Source organism: Scyliorhinus canicula, chromosome 9 (genome assembly GCF_902713615.1).
Source record: "Scyliorhinus canicula chromosome 9, sScyCan1.1, whole genome shotgun sequence".
Classification (NCBI taxonomy): domain Eukaryota; kingdom Metazoa; phylum Chordata; class Chondrichthyes; order Carcharhiniformes; family Scyliorhinidae; genus Scyliorhinus; species Scyliorhinus canicula.
In genome coordinates, this window is record NC_052154.1 from 4,002,246 (window position 1) to 4,018,807 (window position 16,562).

At 45.4% G+C, this 16,562-nt stretch overlaps 1 protein-coding gene across 1 annotated transcript in view; it reads left to right on the forward strand.

Moving 5' to 3' along the window:
- The window catches only part of LOC119971067 (granule associated Rac and RHOG effector protein 1-like), an 86,380-nt gene that overhangs the window by 20,852 nt on the left and 48,966 nt on the right, over positions 1-16,562 (forward strand). Inside the window, 1 exon segment of the mRNA XM_038806208.1 lies at positions 15,914-16,120. Coding sequence (XP_038662136.1) covers positions 15,914-16,120 — 207 coding nt within the window.

Sequence of the window (16,562 nt, forward strand, 5' to 3'; positions counted from 1 at the left end):
TGTGTGGAGTCTGCACGTTCGCCCCGTGTCTGCGTAGGTTTCCTCCGGGTGCTCCGGTTTCCTCCCTCGAGTCCCGAAAGACGTGCTGTTAGGTTAACTCGGACATTCTGAATTCTCCCTCCGTGTACCCTAGCAGACGCTGGATTGTGGCGACTAATGGATTTTCACAGTAACTTCATTGCAGTGTTAATATAAGCCTACGTGTGACAATATTAAAGATTATTATTATTATCCATCCTGCCTCTGTCAACGGCCCTGGAGCTGAACGTATGGTACAGAATTCGATATCCAGAGTACGTAATCCAGACACACACTGCAGGCAGTGCTGGCTGTCTTATGAGGAAAGGCTAGGCATGTATCTACTGGAGATGCGACTCGATTAAAACATAAAAGATCCTGATGGAATTTGAGGGGGTGGATGTGGAGAGGGTGATTCCTCTTGTGTGAGAATCTAGATTATAGAACTAGTGGGAGGGGGGTCACTTCAAAAATAATGGGTCGCCCATTTAAAACAGATGAGGTGAAATATTTTTACTTGGAGGGTTATGAGTCATTGGACCTCAAAAGGTGGTGGACGCAGAGCCTTTGAATATTTTTAAGGTGGAGGTGGTGGATAGATTCTTGATGAACAAGAGGGTGATCACTTATTGGGTGGACGGGTTGCTATCAGTCAGCCATGATCATATTGAATGGCACAGCAAGCTCGAGGGGCCGAATGGCCTACATGTTTGTATTTACTAAGGTGGGGTAATGTGATTCAAAGAACAGGAATTGGCTGCATTCGGCTCGACAGGACTGCATTTTTTATTTTATAAATTTCGAGTATTCAATTCATTTTTTCCAATTAAGGGGGCAATTTAGCGTGGCCAATCCACCTGCCCTGCACATCTTTGGGTTGTGAGGGCTGAACCCACGCAAACACGGGGAGAACGGGAAGGGCAGCACGGTAGCATTGTGGATAGCACAATGACTTCACAGATCCAGGGTCCCAGGTTCGATTCCAGCTTGGGTCACTGTCTGTGCGGAGTTTGCACATCCTCCCCTGTGTGTGCGTGGGTTTCCTCCGGGTGCTCCGGTTTCCTCCCACAGTCCAAAGATGTGCAGATTAGGTGGATTGGCCATGATAAATTACCCTTAATGTCCAAAATTGCCCTTAGGGTTGGGTGGGGTTACTGGGTTATGGGGATAGGGTGGAGATGTTGACCTTGGGTAGGGTGCTCTTTCCAAGAGCCGGTACAGACTCGATGGGCCGAATGGCCTCCTTCTGCACTGTAAATTCTATGATAAATCTATGATAAATGTGCAAACTCCACACGGGTAGTGACAGAGCCGGATCAAACCTTGGACCTCGGCGCAATGAGGCAGCAGGGCTAACCACTGCACCACTGTCCCGCCCTAGGACTGCACTTTCAACTCTGCTAACTGAGAACGCTGAGGCAAAGTTCCTGATCACTTTGTAATCTTTGCTAGGAACTGACATTTGTAACATTGGGAAAGGTGAAAATCAGGCCTGGTCCATAAATAGCTATCCCACACTCACTCACTATCAACCCCTCCCACAAATAATCGTTTTGTAGAGTGTTGATACTCTGGGTATGAGGAGCACTGGCCATGTCTGCTGCTAATTGCCCTGGAGATGATGGTGGTGATCCACCTTCTTGAACTGCTGGAGTCTGTTTAGTGTTAGAAAACTAACCAGTGATGTCAGCGAGGGACTTGGACCCAATGACAAAGAAGGAACAGTCGGTTGTGATTTGCAGATGGCGGTGTCCCTATCCATGTATCTGCTGCCCTTGGCATTCTGGATGGTAGAGGTTTGGGAGGTTCCAGGGTGTACACAGTTGCTACTGTGCATCAGTGATGGAGAGAGTGGATGTTTAAATTGGCAGATTGAATGCCAAACTGATTAAAACTAAAATCAATTAATTTGACTCAGTGAGGGGGGGGGAGGGAATAATTTCACTGGTCACTATGCAGTGACACCATTAATGTAGTAAAGAAATTGAAGCTGAATATAACAACCTGCAGCTCCTTTGTATGAGGATGTCTCAATCGGATGGCACAGTCGTTTGCACTGCTGTCTCACAGCGCCCGGGTTCAATTCGTCCTTTGGTGACTGTCTGTATTCTGCTCGTGTCTGCGTGGGTTTCCCCCGGGTGCTCTGGTTTCCACCCATAGTCCAAAGGTGTGCAGGTTAGGAGAGGTTACGGGGATAGGGCGGGCCAGTGGGCCTACGTAGGGTGCTCTTTCAGAGGGGCGATGCAGACTCGATGGGCCGCCTCCTGCTCTGTAGGGATTCTATTAAACCTTAACAGTTGATGAAATACTGATCTGTTTAGTTGGTTGTTGAGAGTAGAATATTGGCTAGAACACTAGAGATTTCCTCATTCATCATCGATTAGTACTATTGAATCTTTTACACCTTCCTGGAAAGTGAAGCCAGGGCCTTGGCCTACAGTAGCAACATTTCCAACAGTACAGCACTCAGTCAGTATACTTTGGACTATCAGTCTGGATTATACTCTCGAGTTTCCACAATGGAACTTGAATGCATTGCATTATCTGAGGCAAAAGCATTTCCAACTGAACATTACTGACCATTTTTGTGCTGCACAGAGCAACCAGTGTAACCCTGATGGTACAGATTGTACAGCGTGTTGTGGAAAGACACGCTGAAAGAGCAAAAAAGGCCATTCATGCCAAATATTCATTTATGTTTTTTGAAATATACCTGGACAATAATGTATGATGTCCACATTTTACCCATTTTAAATTTGGAGCTGAGTTACACTTCAGAGCTTGACATAAGAGGGGAGAGTTATTACCATGCTGGGAGGATTAATGCAGTGGAAGAATTCCCAAAAAAAGGAAAGTGCTTGTTTTAAAGAAAAACATACAAAGATAGAAATATGTGGAAACCTAGTTTGGCCTCGGGAGGAAATACGATGCTGAATTCAGAATTAACTTGTTAAATTGTAATGGAAGGAAGAAAGACGACATTTGTTTCATGACTAAGTCAGTGTATGACCTCAGTGAGGGAGCCCGGTTGCTGGAACAAGGCCTCGTTAGTGCAAGGGGACAATTGAATATTCCTCACTATAGATCCTTGGTCAGTCTTCAGCTTATCCCGGCTCTCACACACCCTCAGTGTTTAAGCATTGCTTTATTTAAATTGCAACGCCAAATCCACTTGCTGGCGCTATGATTGTGTTTACAGTCATTTAGGAACCTACATCACTGTGTGCATCTCAGTCACTGCAGCTGTGCGCATTATTCTGATGTCCCCTCTTGTAGCGTTTCCTTTACAAAGTAATGGTGAAATATTTAATAATTTTAGTGCAGGAGATATGGCTGGAACAGCGTACTAGTTTGAATTTATATTAGGCTCAGTTGTTGATTGCTGTTGGAAGTGTTTATACCGACACTATCACCTAAGTGGTAAGTTCTGGATTTCCACCGTGATGGGGTGAAATCATAAGACCCCCTACACTGCAGAAGGAGGCCATTTAGTGTGGATGGGCGTGTAGGGGTAGGATGTGCGTGTGAGGGAAGGGAGTGTGTGCCTGTGTGGGGTGTGCCTGTGTGGGGTGTGCCTGTGTGGGGTGTGCCTGTGTGGGGTGTGCCTGTGTGGGGTGTGCTTGTGTTATAATATTTCCTTATGTGGCTCTTTAAAATTTTTTAAAAAATAAATTCTTGAGATGTGGGCATTGTTGACAAGGCCAACATTTATTTAATTTTTCATTTCATTTCATTTATTGCTAGTTGCTGATTGCTGTTTAGAAGGTGGTAGTGTGAACCATTGCAGTCTATGTGGTGTAGGCTACTGTGCTGTTGCATGGCGGTGGCGGGGGGGGGAGGTGTTCCAAGATTTTGACTTGGTGAAGGTGCGACGGTGTATTTCCACGTCAGAATGGTGAGTGACTTGGAAGGGAACTTGCAGACACACACTGCGACCACTGTGTGTTGGTGGAGGGAGTGAATGTTAGTGGATGGGGCTGCCAATCGGGTTGGTTGCTTTGTCCCAGATGGTGTTGAATTTCTTGCGTGCTGTTGGAGCTGCACTCATTCAGGCAAGTGCGGAATATTCCCTTGCACCTGACTTGTGCCTTGTAAATGGTGGACAGACTTTGGGGAGTCGGAAGGTGTATTACTGGGCGCATGATTCCTAGCTTTTGACGTGCTGTTGTAGTCACAGTATTTATATGGCCAGCCCAGTTTGGTTCTGGTCCATGGTACCCCCCAGGGTGTTGATAGTGGGGGATTCAATAATGGTAATGCCATTGAATGTCAAGGGACGAGATGGAGATGGCTGTGTTGCCTGGCACTGGTGTGGCGCAAATGTTACGTATCATTGGCAGCCCAAGCCTGGATATTGTCCGGGTCTTGTATTTGGACATGGACTGCTTCATTATCTGAGGCATTGCAAATAGTGTGGAACGTTGTGCAGTCATCCTCAAACATCCCCACTTCTGACCTTATGATGGAAGGGAGGTCATTGATGAAGCAGCTGAAGATGGTTGGGCCTAGGACACGAACCAGAGGTATCCTAATAGTGTTCCTGTGAAACATTTTGACATGTTTTGCTTCAATGAAGGCACTGTATAAATGAATATTATTGTTAGGTAACTGTCATTGCCACCAGTTATACTCTGGTTCTTCTGTAGGCTGACACTCATTCTGCACTGCTTTCTGATGCCATAGAAGCCACCCCCAATCATATCCCAGGTACTAAGGCAGTGTAACAGGGATTGGTTTCCATGTGGAATGTTGATTTTGCCCACTGTTGCCCGGTGTCTCTGTGCCTGATGGAACCTGTGCCAGCAGGATTCACGATGCACTGCTGCTGACATAACTCATGACATAATTTCTTATTTTGCATTTTCTCCTGTGATGGCAAAACAAAGCATAAAATAGGATGAGAGTACTGTTTCAATTAGGATAATAACTTTTGTTTATCTAGCACTTTTAACATCATAAACTGACCCAAGGAGCAGGGGCTTTTCAGGAACAAAATTTGACACCAAGTCACATGAGATATTTCAGCATATGACCAAACGTTAGGTCAAGGAGATAGGTTTGAAAGTCACTGTCTGTGCGGAGTCTGCACATTCTTCCCGTGTCTGCGTGGGTTTCCTCCGGATGCTCCGGTTTCCTCCCACAGTCCAAAGATGTGCAGGTTAGGTGGATTGACCATGATAAATTGCCCTTAATGTCCCAAATGGTTAGGTGGGGTTACAGGGATAGGGTGGAGGTGTGTGCTTGGGTAGGGTGTTCTTTCCAAGGGCCGGTGCAGACTCGAGGCGAATGGCCTCCTTCTGCACTGTAAATTCTATGATTGTAAGTGTCTTAAGGAGGAAATGGAGTTGGAGTCGTTTAGGGAGGGTATTCCAAATCTTAGGGCCTTCACAGACAGGCTAATGGTGGCAAGAATAAAATTGGGGAAGTGCTTGGTGCTGGAATTGAAGGAGCATAGAGACCGTGGACGTTTGTAGGGCTGGAGGAAGGTGCAGGTGAGGGAGGGATTTGAAAGCAAGTATGGAAATGCAATGAAATAGATCAAATGATTGGAACTTTGGTAGAGGCCAAAATTGGTGCTTTGATGATTGAAGCATTCATGTTGGGAAAGCTAGCAAACCGAGTCCCGCCCTGTCTCAGGTTATTTGCTCAGTGACATTTTCTAACCTCAAGCAAGACCATCGGATTGGCAAGTTGCAATCTGGGTGAGTAACGCTGAAGATCTTTACAGCCCAGGGACTTTTGTTTATTGACACCTCACAAATATTTACTGAAATACTAGATCACAGCCTCACCCAAGACTGCTTATAAATTGATTGGAACAGCGTTAAGTCGCTGCCAATGAAGCAGGCGCCTGCGAAATGCTGTATTTATTGTCCGGATGTTGTAAATGCATAATTTAATTGCTTGACAAGTGATTCTGAACTAGTATGTTCTGTCTGGTTTAGTACAGTGTTTAAACACTGGCTCTCGTCACAGTTGAGGTCTCGACTCCGGACATATTCATTAACATTTAATTTGAATTTTTAAAATTTGGGTCACTTGAGATTCAAGAACTGGTTGTACTTGTATTTTATTTTGTAGAAGGGAGGAATAGCAACACTCTTGAATTTCCCATTACTATTCACTTTGTCTAATTTTCCGACCAAAGGGAAGCATTTTTGCCATTCTGAAGTGATATATTTTGGTAGACTGACATAATGATGCAGTATTAAAGGGCTTGCATGAACGGAGATATGGAGGTGTATGAACACACACGTTTGAAGGTGGTTGGACAAATTGAGACGGCTGCTTAAAAAAAACATAGATCCTTGGCTTTATTAAATAGGTATAGGTTACAAAGGTCAGGGAGTTATGTCAAACCTTTATAAAGCTCTGGTATGGCCCCGGGTGGAAAGATATGTTCAATTCTGGGCCCCACGCTAGAGGAAGGAAGTATGGGCTGCAGAGAAATTGCAGGAGACATTTACCAGAATGGTTCAAGGAATAGGGAATTCAGTTATGTGCAGAGACTAGAGAAGCTGGGATTATTCTCTTCAGAGCAGTGATGATTAAGGTGGTGATGAGCTGCCTTCTTGGCCGCTGCAGTCCAAGTGGTGTGGGTACACCCCACAGTGCTGTTGGGATGGAGTTGCATGGTTTTCTCCCAGTGACAGTGGAAAGTATGGTGATATATTTCCAAGTCAGGATGGTGAGTGGCTTGGAGTGGAATGTTCAGGTGATGGGGTTCCCATGTGTCTGCTGCCCTGTCCTTCAAGCTGGTAGTGGTCATGGGATTGGAAGGTGTTGTCTAAGAAGCCTTAGTGAGTTCCTGCAGTGCATCTTATAGATGGTACACACGGCTGCCACTGTACATCAATGGTGAAGGAGTGGATGTTTGTGGATGGTATACCAATCAAATGGGCGACTTTGTCCTGGGTGGTGTTGAGCTTCTTGAGTGTTGTTGGAGCTGCACTTATCTAGGCAAGGGGTGATGGTTAGATTATCTCTTGTTGGAGATGGTCACTGCCTGGCACTTGTGTGGTGTGAATGTCACTTGCCACTTGTCAGCCCAAGCTTGCTCATACAGGGAGCCAGTGTGTGCTTGATGGGCTGAATGGCCTCCTGTGCTGTGTGACCATTCTATGATTTGATGAGGAAAGAGCAGATGGAGTGCATCTCAATGGATGACTCTTTCAAGAGACCCCGGGGCAATGGACCAGATGACCACATCATCTGTTCTATGATTCTGTGAGATGTCTGTCGTTCCAGGTGCAGTGGGAGTTCATTGATTCATCGCTCAAGTGGTGGTTCTTTGAGTTTGGATATTTTGTGCTAACAGGCTCAGAGACCTTGAATAACATCACATTTCAATAAAAACATCAGAAATAGGAGTTGCTGTGTATTTGCCCCCCAAGCCTGCTCTCCATTCAATGAGATTATGGCTGATCTACATCAACTCCACCTTCTCACACTATTCCATAGCCTTTAATTAGTACCCAAAATAAGAACTGGATAGTGATGGGGAACCAGCACCTTTCTCTCTCTCTCTCTCTCTCTCTCCGTATTCTCTGATACTCTGTCTCTCAATGAACGCAGTTCCTATCAGCTGATTGGTCGGAGACCTGACTATCGCAGACTCTCACGACTGGATGGGAAATCTAAGTTTTTTTTTAAAAAAAGCCTTCGTGCATCTGAATTTCTTTGTGGGAAAAGCAATACATTTATCAGTGATGTGGCCTTGTGAGCTTAGAGTGACTTATTTCCCTGGGAATGAAACCTTTGTTCGTTAAAGATAGCTGTAGGGATCTTGAGCATTGGGGGAGGGCGGAACAAGAGAGAACAGTGGTGGGAGAAGACTGTACATTGTAACCTGCTGATTGTCACCGTGAGCAGTTCTTTGATTCCAAGATATTTCACAGGCTTACAATTTATTGCAGCCTTAGTCTTCAAGTGTTTTATGTTGACGGTAAGGCATTGTTTGTGAGCACACAATTCTCATTATCGCTTGGGCCCCAGCAGCATATAGAAAATGCTGACTCCAGGACCCAACCAATGTGGGATAGGCTCTTTGTAGAGCTTACCAATTAAGGGGCAATTTAGCGTAGCCAATCCACCTACCCTGCACACCTTTGGGTTGTGGGGGTGAGACCCACGCAGACACCGGGAGAATGTGCAAACTCCACATGGAGAATGACCCGGGGCCAGGATTGATTCCGGGGTCCTTAGCACCGTGAGGTAGCAGTGCTAACCACTGCGCCCCTGTGCTGCCCTCTGCCAAAAGATATTACGGGTAATGAAATCAAGTTGGTGCAAAGAAAGAGAAAATGCTGGAAAATCTCAGCAGGTCTGGCAGCATCTGTAGGGAGAGAAAAGAGCTAACGTTTCGAGTCCGATGACTCTTTGTCAAAGTGGATGGTGTCTCAGTTGTGGATCAGCTGATAACACTCGCTGCTGAATTGTGGGCACAATTTCCACTCCTGGACTTGAGCACAACAATCTGTGCTGAGAATCCTCGTGTATTACTGAGGGTGTACTGCACTGTCTGAGGTGCTGTCTTTCAGATGACATTTTAAACCCAGGCCTTGTCTGCTCCCTCGGGCGGATGTAAGAAATCTCATGACACCGCTTTGAAAAAGAGCAGGAGAGTCTCGCTCAAAATTACGAAAGCAAATTGGTCATTGTCACATTGTTTGTGGGAGCTTGCTGCACGCAAATTGACTGTTGCATTTCCAGTGTGACAACTGAGTACATTTCAAAACCACTTCATTGGCTGTGAAGTGTTTGACACGTCCAATGGTCATGAAAGCCTGTTATACAAAATCTGTCCATTCTCCTTGAAGATACAAGATGAAGCATTACCTTATTGAATTGTGGACGGGCTGAATGGCCTTCTATTCCTTTTGAGATTAATAGGAAGCTAAAGTCAGAAAACTGCAGGTTACGAGTGGGGTTGGTATATTGCCTGATTAGAATTGTGAATTATCACCCCTGTGACAAATACGCATAACTTGTGTCCACCTACAGTGCAAAGGTATCACCCACCCACAATGACTGAAAGAAGCTATAGAAGTTTAGATTGTTGGTGGAGAGACACCGCTGGAGTTGGATAATTTCCAGTTAGTGTTTGCTCAGTTCGGTGTAACTGGAGCTCACAAACCCAGAGTTTCGCATGAGTTTGTCTCAAGTGTTTGCTGAAAAGATTATAGTCATGTAGACCAGTGCATAATCAGTCTCCTCTATATACCTCCAAGAGCTGAATTGCAAATGGTTTTAATACCAGTGTAGATGTTTCGATTCAGATCCTGGCGGGTGAGATTGTTGGAGCAAATTCTGTCGCCTCAATCGCACCAAGTTACTGAAGGTGTGATCCTTATTTCTAGAATTCTGTCCCAGATAAGGCGGCAGGATAGTAATTAAATGCACGATTACATTAACATTCTCACTTCTAGCACCTTTCATGTCTGTATCAAAGCACTTCAGGCAATAAAATATTCTCTTTGAACTCTAGTGACTTTGTGGCAAATGTTGACTCAGTGACTTCCAGATGATGAGGTAATGTTATTTTTAATGCTCTCTGTGATGCTGACTAACTGTCCTAACTCTTTGTCTGTGACTGCAGAGCCCTGAGCAGCCTAGCTGGCATTTTTGTACCATTCAATACAAACAGGCAGGCTTGCATTTAGAGGTGCTTTATCACATCTCTCAAACAGCTAAAAGTGATTCACGTACAACAAATTGGTTTTGAAATGCAGTAACCTTTTACTCTGGTAAAATAGAGCAGCCATTTGAGCATTGCGGATTCCCACGAGCAGCCATCGGACCAACACACAGCCAGTTTATTTATTTTTGGTGGGAGGAATGTTGGCTGGGAGACTGATCGTGCATGTCCTACTCTTGGGATAACGCAGTAGGGCCAACAACACCCATTTCAAACACGAGAACAGGTTTTTGGGCCCAATGGTTTAACATTTCATCCCAAGAAGGTTGCAACAAGTGCTGTGATGGAGGGTTGGCCAGATTACTTACTGAACCTCTGGAAGAAGAGCTTGAACACACAAACATCTTAACTTGCAGGTGCTTGTGTTGCCAAGAAAGCTGAACTAATAGTCATGACGATGGACATGATAGCTTGGGCCATTTTTATCAATCCTTTTGGCAGATGCTACAGGTTATAATTATAGAGAACACATGAGGTTAGGTTAGGCTGTGTGCCCTGTGCCTCAAACATGATATTAAATCTGAGAGTGTGCAACTACCAGAAAAGACTCAACAGGCTGGAGCACTTTCTCCAGAAGAGTGAGGACAGAGATATGAAAGGGGTTGCGAGGTGGTGATTCCACGTGTGGATGTGTCAACCAGAGTAGGTAAATGTAAGATATAGTCACTAATAAATCCGGTAGAGGATTCAAAAGAAACTAGTGGTGAAAATATGGAACACGCTATTGTAGAGAGTGGTTGAGTTGAATAAAAAAGATACATTGAAGGAGAAGCTGGATAAACAGGTGAAGGGGAAAGGAATGGAAGAATACCGTGACAGGGTGAGATAAAAGTAGGATGAAAGGAGACTTGTGCGGAGCATACATATCGCACAGCCCAGTTGGGCAGAATGGTCAGTTTCTGAGCTTTACTTTTGATGTAATTTTAAGTAGCTCTAGGTCTTGATGTACCTCAGAGGTTTCACTGTAGCTTTTACTTTCTGTGTAAACTTCTCTAGGTATAGAACATACAGTGCAGAAGGAGGCCATTTGGCCCATCAAGTCTGCATCGAGCCACTTAAGCCCTCATTCCACCCTATCCCCGTAACCCAATAACCCCTCCTAACCTTTTTTGGACACTGAGGGCAATTTATCATGGCCAATCCACCTAACCTGCAGGTCTTCGGACTGTAGGAGGAAACCGGAGCACCCGGAGGAAACCCACGCAGACGAGGGGAGAACGTGTAGCTAGTGACCCAGCGGGGAATTGAACCTTTGACCGTGGAGCTGTGAAGCCACAGTGCTATCCACTTGTGCTACCGTGCTGCCCCAAATATGAGTATTAATGCTGTTAACATTCTGATTTGAGTTCACATTGAACAAAACACTTGATCATAGATTATGGTGTCCACCAAATATCCCATTCTACTGCCTGATTCAAAATGAGGGACTGGCATCTGGGTGGTTTACGATGAAAACAGTCGCAGCATCTGTGGTTTTTGGCATAGTGCCCTGTGACCTTTTACATCCACCTCAAAGGAAGGTGATGGAGCCTTGGTTTAACTTCTTATCTGAAGGATGACATGCCTGACATTGTACCACATTGGAGTGCCAGCCTGGATTCTCTGCCCATGACTCCAAAGTGGACGTTCAACCTTCTGACTGGGAGTCAAAAGCCCACCTGACACTAGGGCCTGAAAATAAGAAACTTTGGAGGGATGAATGATCACTTTTTTAATCACTTTTTTACGAGCCTCAAGCTTTTATAAAGCCATATATGCTCTCATTGTCCAGGTCTTTTACATAGTACATACAGTGTAGAAGGAGGCCATTCGGCCCATCGAGTCTGCACTGACCCAGTTAAGCCCTCACTTCCACCCTATCCCTGTAATCCAATAACCCCATCTAACCCTTTTGGTCACAAAGGGCAATTTAGCATGGCCAAACTACCTAACCTGCACGTCTTTGGACTGTGGGAGGAAACCGGAGCACCCGGAGGAAACCCACGCAGATAAGGAGAACGTGCAGACTCCGCACAGGCAGTGACCCAGCGGGGAATCGAAGCTGGGACCCTGGCGCTGTGAAGCCACAGTGCTATCCACTTGTGCTACCCAGTATTGTGTTTTCAATATTGTTCAGATGGAGTCAGAGAGATTTTATAATGCAGAAAGAGACTTTTGGCCCATTGCGCCCATGCCAGCCATCAAACACCGATACATTCAAATCTAATTTTCTAGCACGTGGCCTAGCCTTTGATGCAATGACATTTCCAGGGTTCCTGCTTATTCCACTCTTTCATGTAAGCGTTCCAGATTCCAACCATTCGCTGGGTGAAAAATGATTTCCTCACATCTCCTTTAACCCATCTTAAATCTATGCCCCCTTTGGTTATCGATCCCTCCACTAAGGGGAAAATCTCCTTTTCCATCCTATCTATGTCCCTCATAGTTTTATACACCAAGGAAAACAACTCCAGCTTATCCAGTCTCTCATGGTGACTGAAATGCTCCAGCCCAGGCAACATCCTGGTGAATCTTCTCTGCAACCTGTCTAGTGTAATCCCTTACTTCCTATAGTGTGTTGACCAGAGCTGCGCACAGTGCTGTAGCTGTGGCCTAACTAGCATTTTATACAGCTCCATCATAAAATCCCTAAACTTCTATATTACAGTTTGGCTAATAAAGGCAAGTATTCCACCTGCCTTAACTACCTTACCTGTCCTGCTGTCTTCTGGGATCTATGGACATGGACTCCAAGGTCCGTCTGATCCTCTGTACATCCGAAGGTCCTACCACTCATTGTATATTCCCTTGTCTTTTTAGTCCTCCCAAAGTGCATTACCTTTTCAGGGTTAAATTGTTCTGCTCATCTGACCAGCTCGTCTGTATCGTCCTGTGGTCTTAGGCCTTCCCTCTCGCTATTTACTACACCACCAATTTTCGTGTCATCTGCGAACTTACTGATCATACTCCCTACATTCATGCCTGGATCATTAATGTACACCACGAACAGCAAGGACCCAGAACCGATCCCTGCGGTATACCACTGGACACGGGCTTCCAGTCATAAGAAACACCTTCGGCCATCACCCTCTGCCTCCTGCCACTAAGCCAAAGTGATTGATTGCAGTCACGCTCCAGTGTTCCCTCGTTACTAAATCAACCCTCTCCATAGCAGGAGAACTAGATTAAGTCTGAGATTAGACCATTCTCTTCCTAACCTTGGTCTCACATTTGATCCCAAGAAGGGTTTCCAATCTCATATTCGAGAGAGACCTTGTCAAAAGCCTTACTGTGGTCCATGTAGACTACATCAACTGCACTACACACCTAGTCACCACCTCGAAAAATTCAGTCAAATTTGTAAGACCTGATCGACCTTTGATGAAGCCATGCTGAATATCCTTGATTAATCCTTGGCTCCCCAAGTGGAGATTAATTCTGTCCGTCTGAAGTTTTTCCAATAGCTTCCCTGCCACTGATGTTAGACTCACTGGTCTGTAACTTTCCCCGACTTCCCTTCTTGAATAATGGGGATATGTATTACATTCTAAATGGGTCTCATTCATGAGGAGTTGGACTAATTGGAAATTGGATAATTGAAAATGCACGGTGCTTTTAATGAGTCTGTTCATTGTCATGTTTTTATAACAATCATTTTTTAAAAAGCCATACATTTCGCTACAGCAATTCCAGTCTGCTATGTGTTGTGTTTCTCGGATGGCAAGCTTGATCTATAATTCTTACAGCAAAGCAGCTGCTAAGAATGTGGAATCTGGCTGTGTGAGTGAAAAGGTTAGTGGTCAGAGATGAAACACCAACAGTGGCATTTCCCTTCAGGCATCCCCCTCCCTCCCTCTCAGATACTTCCCTTAGGAAACAGCTGCTTGTGATATGGGAAGTCTGCAAAATCGGATTGAATGGGCTTAGGGTTCCAGGTCACTGGGCAGTGGGTTGTGAACAGAGAATTGAAGAGATTTAAGTTACAAATCCTTCAAGACAGGGGAAAAATCCTCTGTTGCTATCCCCCTTTAGCAGCGACATCTATTTCCATAACAATCTGTATGAAGGGGCTGCAGAGAAACAGGAACTTTCCAACAGAAACCATGACTATGGGGTGACCGCGATCAAGGTCTGAAATTGATGGCGTTGAACAACTGTTTCCACTAAAGCTAATGGCCCAGACACTAGACCGAGTGATTGCTGACCACCCGAGCCTCTGTTTCTGCTGGAATTTAAGTTGTGGGTTGGTTATTTGCTTGGCGTTTGAGCTTTCTCTGCAATATCCCACTGGCATATTTTGCATAAAGTTACATCAAATTTACAACACGGGCCGTTTAGCGCAGTCGGTCTCTGCCCGTGTTTGTTGCTCCCCACCATCACTTCTCACCCAACCTCATCCCATCCTAACAGCATATCCTTCTCCATCCATCCATCCATGTTTATTTAGTTTCCCCATGGGTGTATCAATACTATTCATCACAACTGGTTTACTCTTAAATGCCCGCAGGGATGTGCAATAAATGCTGGCCAAGCCAGCAACGCCCAAATTCCATCAACACATTTTTAAAAAACTGCCCCTTGTGGTAGCAAATTCTACGTTGTAGCCACTTGTTGTATTCTGTGTTGGGTTATTAGTGGCTATCTTCCATTTATGCCCCTAGTATATATTCACAACGATCAACACCAGAAATGCAGTCTGTTCAAAGAAATTGAAACATGTGTATTGCTTAATTTTTTTTCTCAATGTCCTCCATGAACTTTGCAGTCTATTGTTTTTGACGGGTAACACTGGAGATTTCCTGCATTGTAGCCATATGTGGGATCTTGCTGTTTAGGAAATCCTGTGGGACCTTGCTGTTGAGGAAACTGGAGAACCTGGAGGAAACGCGTACAGACTAGTGTCTTGTGACTCCTAATGATCTCTCCTATGAAACACCGTGGCACATTTTTTTTAAAGGTGCTTTATAAATGTTAAGTTGCACTGGTTTTGATGAATAAGCAGTGGATCTGTTCTGGTGATGTTGAGGAGAACAGTTGATCAGGGCACTGTGAGGACTCGGCTTTGGGATCCTTACTGTTTGTGTTATATATTAACGATTTGGACGTGAAAATGAGGAACGTGATTTGGAAATTTACAGATGACACCGATTTGGTCGAGTGGTGGTCAGTGTAGAGGATAGCTATAATTTTCCAAACGATACAGATGAATTGGTGGAGTGGGTGATAAAACGGCAGATGGAATTTAACACCGGGAAGTGTGAGGTCATGCATTTAGGGAGGTCAAACAGTTATAGGGAGTACACAATGATCTTTTATTATTGTCACAAGTAGGCTGACATTAGCACTGCAATGAAGTTACTGTGAAAAGCCCCTAGTCGCCACACTCCGGAGCCTGTTCGGGTACAGGGAGGAAGAATTCAGAATGTCCAATTCACCTGACAGCATGTCTTTCGGGACTTGTGGGAGGAATCTGGAGCACCCGGAGGAAACCCACGCAGACACAGGGAGAACGTGCAGACACCACACAGACAGTGACCCAAGTGGGAATCGAACCGCGGACCCTGCGCTGTGAAGCAACAGTGCTAACCACCGTGCTACCATATGGTTGATCAGGGCACTGAGAGGAATCTGGTCATTATCACAGTGCTGTTTGTGTGATCTTGCTGTGTGCAAAATGATTGCGGTGTTTCTTATATCTTCAAGTGACTAAAATTTAAAAAATACTTCATTATCTGTAAAGTGCTTTGGGGCACATCCTCCCCATGGCTGTGAATTTTTTTTACCTTTCAAGTAATTTATCCAATTATCTATCAATGTCCTAGAGGTTTCCATTGACCAAAAACTGAACTGGACAAGCCATATAAATACTGTGGCTACCAAGGCAGGTCTGTGACAAGTCATTACCTGCAGACAGGCCAGCTCATTAAGGCACAAGTCAGGAATGTAATCGAATGCCCTCCACTCACCTTGTTGTATATTATCTTGCCTTAATTTGATCTCTGTGAAGAGTGAAAAATGTATTCACTTTATATTTGGCAACAGTTTACGGTAATTTCTCTCCTCTGAGCCGTGGATTTAAAACTAATATGCTGACTGAACTGCTGCAACAGGTTTGCCCAGCATTTACGCCGAAGTTTGCTGCTGCCTGAACTAATTTTGAACCATGTGCACAATCTGGCAGGTCTCGAGTGATGCCCTGTGTTGCTTCCTGTTCCTCAGGTGCTGGGCCGATGTTTCCTGACCGTCCTGCAGGTCCACTTCCAGTTCTTGTCCCAGGCGTTACATCGAGTTCAGCCGATAGCTCACTCGTGCCTGGCAGAGGCTCAAGCCCAGGAGAGGAAGAACACAATGGGGAGCGAGGCCATGAAGGCTGGCCACGTCACGGAATTGGAAGAGGCCGTGAAGTCATGGGGGGGAGCCTCGGAGGTAATGAGTTTTTTACATGCATCACCTGAAATTATTTCCTGGCTTATTGTGGGTAGAGAGCGGAGTGCCGAGCACTTTGGTACCACTTTGAAGTTGGGCGTTAAGTGGCCAAATCTGATTGAACGTATTCCTGGAGGTTTCATCACATGGCCTCCCGCTGCCAATCGCCCAAACCCAGTTCAACAGCTTAATTTCTCCAATTTCCAATGCTTTTATAGCTAATAAAAGTGTTCAAAGAAAGGGAAGAGATCTCTCGCGCTCCCCCCCCTCTCTCGCGCTCCCCCCCCTCTCTCGCGCTCCCCCCCCTCTCTCGCGCTCCCCCCCTCTCTCTCGCGCTCTGCCCCCTCTCTCTCGTCTCCCCCGCTCATCCGGGCGCTCCCCCCGGCTCATCGTGCTTCCCCCCGCTCTCTCGTGCTTCCTCCCTGCTCTCGTAGTGCTTCCT